The sequence below is a fragment of the Hyperoodon ampullatus genome (genome assembly GCF_949752795.1).
Source record: "Hyperoodon ampullatus genome assembly, chromosome: 19".
In the NCBI taxonomy this organism is placed as follows: domain Eukaryota; kingdom Metazoa; phylum Chordata; class Mammalia; order Artiodactyla; family Ziphiidae; genus Hyperoodon; species Hyperoodon ampullatus.
In genome coordinates this window covers 35,518,016-35,532,305 of record NC_136932.1, presented here as the reverse complement: position 1 = coordinate 35,532,305, position 14,290 = coordinate 35,518,016, and the positions used below count along the sequence as shown (strand labels likewise).

Sequence of the window (14,290 nt, the reverse complement as noted above, 5' to 3'; positions counted from 1 at the left end):
CATTATTCATGGAACTTCTTTATGTTAGAATATTTCCTGGCTTAATCTGTCTACTTCATGAAAAAGATTACTGAGAAAATTAGTTACTGGGCTTCATCTGCTTGCCTAGATCTGATTTCCATCTTAGCCAGTTCAAGCTTCACCTCCATACCTGGATGGCCACTTATGCCACTGCTTTCTGGGCTTCCTTTGACTCTACATGCTAGGGTATATATAATATTGGTGAAAGTATTTTGTAAACTGAAAAGAACTTGTTATGAATGAAAGCTGGTCTTAAGACTTATTAAAGTTATGATTTGAGAAGCTGGCATTTGGAATGCCGGTTCACTAAGTTGTTATTTAGACAAAGCGTAGTAACTTTTTAACTCTGACCTTGACTCTTGGTTATCATTTAATATCAGTACTAGTATAAATGATTATTCTGGGGGAGTGATTTTAAAATTCTAAATATATGAGAACCTTAAAAGTAACTACAAAAAACAGTTCTACTTATCTGAGAAAACGTTTCCTGAATTTTGGAAGAAGAAATAGATAACCAATCATGTTCTTGCTTGTGTCATTAGATCAGATTTTAAAAGAGATTCTGATCATTTAATATGAAATTGAAGAAATGTAGATGATATTCAATGGAATCTTTTTCTTTATGTCTGTTGCACTGATTTGATACAGTTCATCCCTACACATTGGTATGTGTGTGAGAGAGAGACAGACACAAACGAGATTGATTTTACATTTTTCATTGGATTTGCTTTTTTACAAAGTATGGTTAGAAGTTAATACTTTGATCTCCGTGCTGGCATTTTGGAGATGATTTTTTTATTTAATGAAAGTCTGTAACAAGTGAGCGCTTCTGTCCATAAATCATTCTTTTTTCACCCCATTGTTCTATCTGTTGATCAAGGGCTGAGAGGCTCAATTTTGAATAGCACATGGTAGTTTTCCTCTTAGAGCCAGCTGGCTAGTTGTTTAACTCTTCTCCCACCTCAGCACGGCTTTAGCATGAATAGGGCAGTATCCTAAGGTGCTCATTCCCAAACTTCACTAGAAATCATCTGGGTATCTCTAAATACACTGTTTTTTGACCCCATCCCCACATATTCTGATATAATAGCTATATGATGATACCTGGGCATTGGGATTTAATAAATCTCCCCAGGTGATTCTGATGAGCAGCAAAGTTTGTGAACAGCTGTATTAAGGATTGAGGACCTGGAATAATTAATGTTGGGTAAGGTAGGATAAGAACTTTTTGGAAATGAGGTTTGTAGCACCTGCGATTCTGCATTTGATAATGCAGTTTTGCAAAGTTTGGAGAAGATCTCGTATTTGGAAATGAAACTGGTCTGCAGTATTAGTTTCTTCAGTAAATGGAAATTTGGTTTTATGAATCCCGTAAAAGCTAAGTTTATTGACTCCCTGAATTTAGGCCTTTCTTAATTAACTCAGTGTGTAAAAAACCAAGATGACACAAATGAACAAAAAAAAAAAATCCCCGGAAACCCGGAGCGCAGACTGTTCTAGTAACTGATGAGAAAACAAATTTTCCCACGCATTAATCAGTGCTAGCTAAAAGAAAAAAGTCAAAACCTATTTAAAATGTGGAAAAATTGCTTCCCAATATTTTAACAGAGAGAGACTGAGAACACACAGCATTGAATCGTCAGGAAAACTGAAGATCTCCCCTGAGCAACACTGGGATTTCACTGCAGAGGACTTGAAAGACCTTGGAGAAATTGGACGAGGAGCTTATGGTTCTGTCAACAAAATGGTCCACAAACCAAGTGGGCAAATAATGGCGGTTAAAGTAGGTGATGCCCATGATTACTTTTGGTACTTTAGTCCACTCGGTGCAATTTCTTGGTGCAGTAACACCACTACTGCTCTTTTCTTACTGGTATGGTAAATATGGGTGTTCCTGAAATGGTTTCTCTGAATCCTTTTGAGGGTGTTTTGTATAGAGGTTGTCTTACCGGTGGCATGTTTCCTGCCTCTCGGGAGACATGAGTCGGGAGGTGTGCATGTTCCCTGCACTTTTGGCATGATCCTTTAACGTGTTTTAAACTTCAGGCCCTCCCGCTGGCTGCCAAGGTGAGTTCCGGTGGGGCGGCCGCACCCTGGGGGCCGGGCAGTGTCGCGCCGCGCCAGAGCTGCACGGAGACGCGGCGCACTGGGTTGGGCAGGGTGCGGGGCTAGGGCTAACAGCAGGCTCGCTGACGGTTTCCCGGAAACCACGCACATGCTGTTGCCACTAACCTCAACCTTACTCGGTCCTGACCGGCTCGGCTTCTCTCTGTTTTTTGCACCTCCACTCAGTACCGCCCTGTGCCCCGGCTCCAAGGTTGTACTGAAACGCATACTCTGTGATGCTGCTGTCCCCGTCTGTCATTACTGTGTCGTGCCACTTAATATGTTCATTTCAAACAAAAACATCAAGAATGGCCAGAAGTGGAGATTGGCCGCTAGACTGTACCTGGCAGGCTTATGTTGGTACCTGTGGGGAACTCATGGTTTCCGTCTGACTCCCAGGGGGCCCACGTCATTGTAACTTGTTCATGTGTTTGTTCAGATGTTTAACGAATATTTGCTCTGTGTAAGATATTTCAGGAAAGTCAGCGATGGGGGGAGGGGGGCAGTTTAAAAGGAAAAAATGAGATACGGCCACACTCTCATCGAACTTAAAATTTTTATGGGAACAGATACTTTCCCAGTTTGCAAGAACTGAGAATGGGTTTGCCGACAGTCTAAGCTAATCCTCTTCCTGTTAGTCCCCTCCCTATTTTGAGAGTTTATCAAAATGGCTTGATGAGAGGAGTGACCTGTTTCCTACTTGACTTTTGGAAGTGGATTTGTGTCACATTAATGTAAAATGCTGCCTGTGTTGAAGTTTATTGTGAGCAAAATGTTACTCTGTTTTAGCCTCCTTCACTGTTGAGCATTTCTCTTTGCTGGGTTATATAAAACTAATGAAAAATTAATGGTGGGGAGAAACCTTAGGATTCTCTCTATGGGTTCCTAACCTGTTTTTGGTCGTATTTCTTTTACAATGTGGTGACAACTGTAGACTTTTTTCTTGGGAAGATGGATACATATACAAAATTTTGCATATAACCACAGACCTCTAAAGATGCCCAGGCTAAGACCTCTGCTTTGGATTAACCTGTTGAAATAATATGTTGTTTTTCTTGGAATGTAAAATAATTTCTCTCTTTTTACGTTGTGAACTGTAGTGTGAGTGGAAAGAAAGTCATTTTATTTAGACTTTTCTGCATGAGTGTTGCATTGCCCTTATGTACTGTCTGTGCATGACGCTCACTTTTACTTGGCTGGGGCTTAAGGGAAAGCTATCCTATATAACTAAAGTCCTAAACTTTTCTCCCAGATACCAGGGAAGCTACTTTTTAAATAATTATGTCCTGCTTTTTTCAGTCTGTGCTATGTGTGCTTTACTATGTTGATCAGCATTGTAAACTGTTTTGGTAATCTGGATAGACTTTAATCATGGTTATTGGGTTTTAAAGGTAAATAAAGTTCCTTCGTTTGGATGTTAAAGTTTTTCTTAATTTGCTAACATTTCAACTGTATAATGCTTAGTCAAATTTTGAAAGAATTTAAGAGTGAAAACAGGAAATTGTTGTCTGCCATTTGTAATCTGATCTTATTTTGAGATCCCCTGTTGGAAATGCTATTAAAAACCCCAACTCTTAAGAAGTACTCCTCAGGTGGTGATGGGACCCACAGACTGATAACTGTCACGTCTGTACTCACAGGTGATGCTGTCTATCTTTGTCACCTTGAATTCTTGAGCAAGCATCATAGTTTAGCATGGGAGTGGTGGGAGGGCAATTTAAAATGAAAAAGGAAAAACTGAGATATGGCCACACTCTCACTGAACTTGGTAATCTGACATTCCAGTCAACATATTGATGGGGTGTGTAAGGACTGGATTTCATGAGTTCGTATAATACTGGAAGAGTGTTTGTGCATTAATATATATTAAAATTGGATACCAATTTGATGACTATTATATGCCATCTACTACAAATTTAAAACGTATTGTTGGTCTCACTGAAAAAACTTAGCCCTTCATCATACCGAGAGTTTATTCACTCTTCACTTAGGCACACAGACCAGACTGACGAGTGAAGATACACAGAGGCATTGTACGATTGAGGAGTTAGATCTGACATTTTACACGTAGATGGCTCTGTTCCTGAGCACACACTGGGTTTATCTCTGAGATGAGGACTGGGGAGATTTAAAGGAACTGTGAGACAGCGGTTCACACTCCTGTAAGTTTTCCTTGGTGTTGGTGAAATGAGAAACCCACTAGAAGTAGCTGTATACTAAGTGTCTTATTATGCACTTAATATAGAAGGATTTCTTTTTTTTTTTAACATCTTTATTGGAGTATAATTGCTTTACAATGTTGTTACTTTCTGCTGTATAACCAAGTGAATCAGCTATACATATACACATATCCCCATATCCCCTCCCTCTTGCATCTCCCTCCCACCCTCCCTATCCCACCCGTCTAGGTGGTCACACAGCACCGAGCTGATCTCCCTGTGCTATGCAGCTGCTTCCCACTATCTGTTTTACAATTGGTAGTGTATATATGTCCATGCCACTCTCTCACTTTGTCCCAGCATACCCTTCCCCCTCCCCGTGTCCTCAAATCCATTCTCTACGTCTGTGTCTTTATTCCTGTCCTGCCCCTAGGTTCTTCAGAACTAATTTTTTTTTTTTAGATTCCATATATATGTCTTAGCACATGGTATTTGTTTTTCTCTTTCTGACTTACTTCACTCTGTATGACAGACTCTGGCTCCATCCACCTCACTACAAATAACTCAATTTCGTTTCTGTATATGGCTGAGTAATATTCCATTGTATATATGTGCCACATCTTCTTTATCCATTCATCTGTCGATGGACACTTAGGTTGCTTCCATGTCCTGGCTATTGTAAGTAGTGCTGCAGTGAACATTGTGGTACATGACTCTTTTTGAATTATGGTTTTCTCAGGGTATATGCCCAGTAGTGGGATTGCTGGGTCGTATGGTAGTTCTATTTTTAGTTTTTTAAGGACCCTCCATACTGTTCTCCATAGTGGCTGTATCAATTTACATTCCCACCAATAGTGCAAGAGGGTTCCCTTTTCTCCACACCCTCTCCAGCATTTATTGTTTGTAGATTTTTTTAAAATAAATTTATTATTTTATATTTATTTTTGGTTGTGTTGGGTCTTCGTTGCTGCACGTGGGCTTTCTCTAGTTGCGTCTACTCTCCATTGCGGTGCACTGGCCTCTCACTGCAGTGGCTTCTCTTGTTGCAGAGCACGGGCTCTAGGCACGTGGGCTTCAGTAGTTGTGGCACACAGGCTCAGTAGTTGTGGCTCGCAGGCTCAGTAGATGTGGCGCACAGGCTCAGTTGCTCCGCAGCATGTGGGATCTTCCTGGACCAGGGCTCGAACGCATGTCTCCTGCATTGGCAGGCGGATTCTTAACCACTGTGCCACCAGGGAAGTCCCTTGTTTGTAGATTTTTTGATGGTGGCCATTCTGACCGGTGTGAGGTGATACCTCATTGTGGTTTTGATTTGCATTTCTCTAATGATTAGTGATGTTAGGCATCCTTTCATGTGTTTGTTGGCAATCTGTATATCTTCTTTGGAGAAATGTCTGTTTAGATCTTCTGCCCATTTTTGGATTGGGTTGTTTGTTTTTTTGATATTGAGCTGCATGAGCTGCTTGTAGATTTTGGAGATTAATCCTTTGTCAGTTGCTTCGTCTGCAAATATTTTCTTCCATTCTGAGGGTTGTCTTTTCGTCTTGTTTATGGTTTGCTTTGCTGTGCAAAAGCTTTTAAGTTTCATTAGGTCCCATTTGTTTATTTTTGTTTTTATTTCCATAAAACAGGAGGTGGGTCAAAAAGTATCTTGCTGTGATTTATGTCATAGAGTGTTCTGCCTGTGTTTTCCTCGAAGAGTTTTATAGTGTCTGGCTTTACACTTAGGTCTTTAATCCATTTTGAGTTTATTTCTGTATGTGGTGTTAGGGAGTGTTCTAATTTCATTCTTTTACATGTAGCTGTCCAGTTTTCCCAGCACCACTTATTGAAGAGGCTGTCTTTTTTCCATTGTATATTCTTGCCTCTTTCATCAGAGATAAGGTGACCATATGTGTGTGGGTTTATCTCTGGGCTTTCTATCCTGTTCTGTAGGAGGATTTCTTTATCAGACATTAAGCTTATCCTGGAAATTATCCTAAGATTTACTTGCAGTATTTGCACCAAAGTGAACTGTGGTATCAACCTGATTTTTAAAAATTATTGTTTATTCCTTATTTTTAGTTTTGAGGGAGCCCTTCCCCAAATTTATTTTACCACATATAAGAAATGTTTGAAAAAATGAGTTCCTAGTTACAGGAAATAATTATCTCCAAGAGATAATTAATCTAAAAATCAGTTATGATATCATAAATCAGATTCAGCAAGATAACACACAATATATGTAAGAGTTATACTTACTATAGTTTCTTGACCTTTGGCCTGAGCACAGTTCCCCAAGCTGCCAGGGAGGTTCTGTGTTAGACCTAGGATGTGGGAAATTTGAATCCTTCATTTTTAATTGCACACGCTTGGGTAAGCAGGTTTTACTCTTCTGTGAGTAGTTTGTCTTGTACTATTTTGTCTAACTCTGCCTGAGCGACTGAGTCACGGGACTGCGGAGGGCAAAGGCATCGTTGCCTCAGGGTCTTTTAAAGCTCAGGAAGGATGTCCTTTGACGCTGGCTGGTACTTCAGGCTTGGATCAGTATCCTCTGAAAATAACATTTATTTCACGCCCCGTTTTGCACGATGGTGGAATAACCACTGAATGAAAAGATTAGACACGCACAGTCACCATCCCCTAAGGTGAAGTAGGGCTTAGCTAAGCTCTGCTTAGCTGTCCGGCAGGGCTGGTTATTACAACCAATTCTGGGAAGAGCCCAGAATTCAGGCCAAGTGTTTGAAGAAGCAGTCAGGATTAGGTTTCCAAGCTAGGGTTAGAGAAATTCAAATCTGGGAGAAACCCCCAGCAGAGTTAGTCCACAGATGATCAGAATCTACTCAAAACAATCCAGGGACACAGGAGTAAAGAGTTAGGAAGAGTAGCTGCAGTGCCACGGTTCAGGCCCATGGCTGGAATTGAGTGGGACAGCAAAGGCAGATGGCTACCAGAGGGAGGAGTGACCTCCTGCAGGCCTGGACCGCCGCCCGCCTGTTGTTAATTAGGTCCGGATTGACTTCTTGAAGGATCGTGCCCTGTTCTTGTTTGTAGGCTGTGAGAGAAAAAACAGGGGAGAGTAGGCAAGGATGAAAATGGGAGGGAATAGAAAGGAATGAAACTGCTGTCACTAAAGACAGAAGGCAGTGGAACTTGGAGGGTGAACGTGGGAGTAAAGGTCTCATCTCACTGGAGAGTGGAGCTGACGCTGGGCCTCTGGATGGGGTAGGAAGGTGTGAAGGTTGTCACTGCTGGTCACTATGATGAGCTTTGAGTCTTCTAATTGAGACGTTCCCTGAGTTAATCAGAAAAACAGTCGGCTCTTTGCAGTTTGTGACCTCATATTTAAGGTCCCTTTCTTGGCCATCTGCCTGACACGTGTTACTCCTTCCACCCTCGGTGCTCTTCCTCTACTCTTCCAGCTCTCCTGCTGCGCTGCTTTAACTTTTCCTGATCCTGGGCTGCTAGCCTGATCTCGATTCCTGCATTCTTGCCTCTCCTTGGTATTTGGGTCTTAACGTCATTGTGCTTGAGCTGAGACCCAGGTTACCCCGATGCCTGGTGGGAAGGACCAGCGCCCTCCGCCCGAGAGCATCAGCACCCACAGCCCAGCCCTCCCTGAGCAGAGCAGCGTGGGGCTTTCGCCTGCTCACTGGGTGGGCCTCCTGTGCAGGTGGAGCTGCGGGTGTCGGGAGGCAGCTGGGCAGTGGGGACCTTGCCATTGCTGTCAGAAGTTCAGTGCCGAGTGGTTTGCGTGGGGACCGTGAGCACTGTCGGAGGAGGGCCATTTTAGTCTCAAGCGTTGGTCTTGCACAGTGTTCTGAAGGCAGTAGAATGACACTTGACAGGCGTGGCCTTAATTAGAAAAGCTGCTTTCTGATGGTATAGAGAACTTTGTTAGGCAGTTTTGTTGAGTTTCAAAGGTCCACAGTGCTAGCATTTGATTATCCAGGTCACTTGTGGGATGCAGAAGCCATGGCTGTCTTGTTTTGAATTGAGACTGGAGTCCAGTGTCTTAGGCTCTCATTCGATTGGCTAGATCCATGTGGCTTATTAAGAAACCCACAGTTGATTGCCCCATATTATTTTATGTTGCTATTGTTGCTTGAATGTTGTGGCATTGCAATGAAAAGTGTAAGTGGTGCCCTTCCAGGAGTGGACAGATCCCAAGGATGTTGCAGGGCGGCCCCCCAATCCCTGGTGTAGTGGGGATTGGAGCTCCCAGTCTGCGTGTGTTTCTTTTGCTGTTGCTCCTAGTGGATGCTTTCTGTTAATAGAATTGTATGTAGACCCCAGTAAATAAAGTAGCCAAAATCAGTGCTCTCTGGTTGATGTGCTGGATAGGAGGTGCCTCCCCATATCGGAAGCCCTTGGGGCATGAGTGCTGAGGAACCTTTGGGATCCACGTGGACAGTTTGGAAATGGTGGCTCTCGGTGAACTTTCATCAACCATTTTTGTTTCTGAACATTCTGGACACCTAGTTTCTGAAACCCTCTACCTTCACTTGACTGACCTGACTGAACCGTGACCTAGGACTGTATCCCAGCTCTTGCAGTTATTTGGAGAAGAACCCGTCTTAACACACCTCGCTCAAAATGAGGGCCCTCCGGAACGATATATGAACAATACCTCCTGCACAGTTTCTGTCATTCTTTGTCACGTTATAGCCGTGCCTCTGTAATTGTTTGTATATCAGATTTCTCTCCTATCTCACTGTATTGTCATGGGTACCGAAGTTGGGATCTGTCATTTACGATCTTTAGGCCCTTAAATGTTTCAGTGCTGAGGTTAAATAACATTGTGCTCTTTACATGTGGATGATGTAATGAGTAAAGAGGAAGATGATACCACCCTTGGCAAGACTTATCAAGCTTGTCCCATTAACTTTGTCCTCAGGGCAGGTCTTCCCATGATGTGATATCACATATGTTGTTGGAAGTGATCTCGCACGTTCTCTGATGATGCACAGCACAAAATGTGTAGAAGGAATTAAACTGGGCCTCAGTATCCTCAGTGAGAAGAAGGGGAGGTCCTACTATTAATTAATTAATTTGACTAAGATACAATCGAGAGTTCATTAAATTGCTTCTAAAGACTCAGATGGTTTTGCAATTAAGAATTAGTATCCTTTCTTTCTTCCTTAGTAAAAACATGTGTTTTCATAATTTAAAACAATTGATTTAACAGACACACAGTTTGTTACTCTTTGACATGAAAAACAGTTTTGCATCTGTGATCAGCACTCCAAATACTTTCCCTTTTTTTTTTTTTACTGTTTGTTTTGGCTAATGTTGCCATCTGCTTTGACCTTATTAGTGATAGTATTGTAAGATATCATGGACATTTTCTTATGTGATCTGTTTAGAAGACTCTTTAGCAGCTAAGGTTAAGTGTCTTGCTGCATCTGTGGGATATAGAATCTTTGTTTTGAAATTAGGAAAATAAGAATGCCTAGGGTTTCCTGCAGCTCAGAGGAAAGTGATAGCTCACTGATGTGCTGCAGTGGTTTCTGGGGTTTTCTAACTTTGTATTAGAACTGAATTCTGGACATTTCTGCTGGGAAAGCAGCACATTTGTTGTAAGGGTCGAATGTTTGTAAGAATCCAAGGGGACACTTGGGGATCTGAGTGTGATCCTTGCTCTCCTATCCCCTACCTCCCTGACTTAGGTTGATCTGAAGTCATCCACTGACTGGCAGTGGATCCCCCTTTGTGTTTTATTCTCTCACATATTAACCTTAGGAGGAGTCCCTAACCAAAGGGCAGGGACTGCTTAATGAACAAGGCTGCCCTTCTGACAGGGCAGTATTGGTGTTTGTGGATCCTAGGAACTGGATACTTTCAAAATACGTTTATTACAATTATATCAATTAAGAAATCCTTGTTCTCTTCATCATTTGATTTTAAATGAAATGCTGTAGAACCTTCATTCCATCCCTCTTTGTTTTCTGTGGAGAGGAGTCCACTCGAGATCCCATGTGCTGTGTTTGCCCAGGTACCAGCTCTAGGATTCCTGCACGGGTGATACTTATCAGTGTCTACTCAGTCTGGTGTCTTAGGCTCTCATTCGATTGGCTAGATCACATGGCTTATTAAGAAATCCACAGTTGACACAGGGAGCCTTTGATCTCATTCCTGTCCTGTTAGTGATTGCGCAAGCTTTCATCCCATTTTGGCAAGATATTTGGCAATTACTTGAGTAGAGAATATAAATACTGTTGGTCACCTTAGATGGTGAGAGGCGCTCAGCTAGAGGGATGAGCCACAGCCACTGAGAGCTGAGTTCAAGCCACGTGCAGGTGATAGCGGATCCCCCACGGCTTTGCCGAAGGGGAAAGACCTTCTGGTGCTCTGATTTCGGTTGGTGGTAAATTGAAAGTAGCACTTTGCCTAATGGCCCAAATACTAATAGCTTGCATCACTTTATTCTGTGATAAATTGTTTTAGTCAATGCCTAGAATAATCTGTAAAGCCATACACTGATTTCCTCTATAGTTGTTGAATACATCACCTTGCTGAGTTTCGTTGTGTCCGTGCCCAAATTTCTGATCGGGGAACTCACCCCTCATTCACTTTTGAATACTCATACCTTATTCCTAACTTACTCTAAGCAGCCACAGATGAATACGGGCACCTTGTTACACTGTCCTCTGGACCCTCAGCTGAGCCCTTCAAAGACCCGGCAAGAATGTGTCATGTGAGAGTTTAGAGGCTATACCTCCCAGGACTAGTGGTCATGCCCTTTCACATTACTTTTCCCATTTATTCTGTTCCCCACATCTCTTTCCCCATGTATTTTCTCCATTTCAAAACAAAAACACAGATGGAGTATCAGAATTGATAGACATTTTGTAAGTTTATTTCACTGTGTTGCTATTTTCAAGTCTGTCTGTCTGAAGTCAGTTCCTGGACTCCTCGGTTCTTGATTCCTGATATGTTTGCAGATGACGTGTATCTTTTTTGCCTGGAACGCCCAGATCCTAGAAACATCTGTCATACACATTGTGGAACTACTGTTTTTAATCAGGAACATGTATGACTTATCAGTCTTCTTTACCCTGAGTCTTTTGAGTATGTGATGACCTATTTTCTCCTTCTCTAAACATGAATGGGATCAGGTAACCCAGAGGGCCTTCTCCACACACACATTATCCAACAGATAGAGCTGGTCATTGGCCTGACCTTTCCTTATAGGTTGAGTTGGCAGGTAGAACAACTCTGGGATTTTGGTGAGAGTCCAGAGTTCTTGCATAGGACACAGGCAGACACAGACTGGGGTCCTTCCAGGGCGGGCCCCAGTGCTTTGGTGTGTGCCTGGCTTCTCTAGCAACTGAGATAGCTCTGAGAACTCTGACACGGAGATGTGGGTTAACTCTGAATCAGAGTGGGTGGCAAGGACACTACCAGAATCAGCTAGGTGTTCATTTAGCGCCCAGGCAAAATGCTCCTTGAAGACCCGCTTCTGAGGACCTACCCTGTGGGCCTTTTTTCATTTCCTCTTTGCCACAGTTGAGCCATCCTGACCTTACCCCATAATAGCTAATGGGTCATCATCATACTCTTTCCATTTATTGCTTCTCCATGTCACTCCTGACCTCTGAAAATAAATTTAGGAAAGGAAGAGAAACGAGAAAGCGACACTAATGCGGTCATAGTATCTCAGTAAGAAGGGGTGAAATCGGTTTCCTTAGGAGTGTGTACTGCCTGTTTTCATCCATCCTCTTGGCTTCTTTCTCTCTGCCTTTTCCACCCCAGTCCTTCAGTGAATTTAGTTTTAATAGTTCCCCCAGTCCCTTTCCATCCTAATAATGTGTCTTAATCAACTTGAAAGTCCTTCATACTTACTGGTGTTAGTTTTGTCCCTAACTATTCATCCTTAACGAGTACCAGCAAATTACCTGAGAGGTCGGGTTGGCAGGGTTTGGAGATAAGGCGAGAGAATAGTGTGTGTGAAATCCCAGTGAAAAATTAGAGGACATCTAGAACTGTGCCATGTTTAAATAGCTGTTCATATCAGAAAAGGAGTATTTATACTTTAAATTCAAGTTGTTAAAAATTGAGGCATTCCAGATGAGGCCAGGTATAAGCTGTCAACATTTAAATTTACCAATGACTTGAAGATGCCACATTGTACAGGAAGAAGGAAAGCAAACTTTCAACCACTTCTTGGTATTTCTGTACGATTGGGACTGTTCTCAAAGTGAGCATTGCTGGGTTCTATGCATGAGGTAGGAGAGGGCAAGAGGGCAATTTCTAACTTAAATTTTTTAGCTTGTCCTATGGAACTTCTTAACTTTCTATAACTGTAGCTTAATCCTTACAGAGTTCTAGTAACTGAATTTGTGGCTGCTTCAGCCAATGGCATGAGTTGGATTGGCTGCTTTAGATAAGTGAAGCTCTTTGGAATTTTTTTTTTTAATTAGACAAGAACCATATATAACACGAATAGTCATACAACCAGGGAACTAGGAATTTATCTTTTTTTCCCTTTGCCTCTACTAAGTGTCTTTAAATGAGAGGTGTTGCTGATCTGTAGCTACATGCAGTTTTTATTGGCATTTACCTGCTTTTAAAGCTTTATTAAAGTATAAAACAGCTTTGTATACAGATTTGGACAACAATTTTAAAAATATATTTTTACCTTCAGGTGTATAAAATTTCTTCACTGTAGCAAACCCTTTATATAAGTAGGGTAGTAATTCTTGTTTTGCTTTAAAAGTGTTTTCTCTACATTATGTTCCAAATAAAGTAAAATTGTAATACTTTGAAAATACTTCATTATTGGAAATGCTATGTAGGTTGATTTTTAAAAAGTAGTTTAGTTTGTCCTGAGAGAATGTGATAACTTAAGCTAGGTTAATAAAACAGTGACAAGTAAAAGCTCAATAGCCCCATAATGAAGAAACAAGAGTAATTTTAATGATATCTGGGTGAAAGTGAAACTTTTCTTTAAAACTTAAGGTTCTTGAGATGATTTTCTTAAATATTTTCTACTTTCTTAAATAGAAATTTTAAAAAAAGGGTTTGCTGAGCCCAAATAAACATTAGCCTTATCTAACTTTAAATTTATGGTATCAATAAATGAAAATTTCCTGTAACTCAAGGCATTTATCAACACATTTGATTTCTGAACATTTAAATTACAGGAGAATTTCAAGTAGTGTAATTGGCTTCACCTTTGCATTTGCATTTTCCAGTACCCTCATTAAGGACAGCTTTATAAGGGGAAGGGAAGTTTGTTCTCAGTGATGTGTTCCATTTTTGGTGATTATGCTCCCTTCATTAGAGAATCCGAGCCTTACTTATTTCAAATGGTAGAAATCTTTTCCATACACATTACTTTGATGTTCACTTAGAAAAACTTTCCTGGTAGTGACTTTTATTACTAAGTATTTTGTCATTTGAATCATCGATTATTTGTATTTTCTAACTTGAATTACTTATTGAATTACTGAATTAAAATCATTAATTTGAAGCTACTGCTATTGTAGGAGATATATGCTTATAGTTAATCTCCTCTTTGAGTCCTTCAGGCCTTTTGAATTAGCTTAGTTTATTAATTCCTCACATATAATAAATGTTACAATACGACCCTAAAACTTGAGTATCAGTATAATTCAGAGCTAGCTGTACTTGCTCAGTTTTAAACAGTTGAGATGCAGTACCAGCAGCTAGTCCTCCAATGCCCATCACTTGGACAAGATGTTCAGAAAGCGTGAGGAGGTGGTGACAGGCATCACTAGAGCGGTAGGCCATCCAGCAGCGCCCCCCTGCCACGTTCTCTTTCATGCTAGCAGTGGCATTAAAGAATATTTTACAGATGGACAAATTTTCCTACCATGCTGATGATCTCAAAGATTACAACTGTGCCAGGCACTCTCTCTCCAGTATGGTTAGTAATAATACTATCATATCAGTTAGATGCTGGGACTTCAGTTAGGTCTCCAGTTCACACAGTAACATGTATCCTTTCTGTAGCAACAGCAGTGTTTTTAGAAATTGGTCCCCAAGAGTCAGTTATTGAT

At 41.3% G+C, this 14,290-nt stretch overlaps 1 protein-coding gene across 4 annotated transcripts in view; it reads left to right on the top strand.

The window, feature by feature from the left end:
• The window catches only part of MAP2K4 (mitogen-activated protein kinase kinase 4), a gene marked incomplete at both ends in the record, with an annotated part of 102,648 nt that overhangs the window by 57,073 nt on the left and 31,285 nt on the right, over nucleotides 1-14,290 (top strand). For all 4 annotated transcript variants that reach the window (XM_079724667.1, XM_079724666.1, XM_079724665.1 and 1 more), the window contains one exon: nucleotides 1,630-1,804. In XM_079724667.1, coding sequence (XP_079580793.1) covers nucleotides 1,630-1,804 — 175 coding nt within the window. The remainder of the gene's footprint in view (nucleotides 1-1,629; nucleotides 1,805-14,290) is intronic.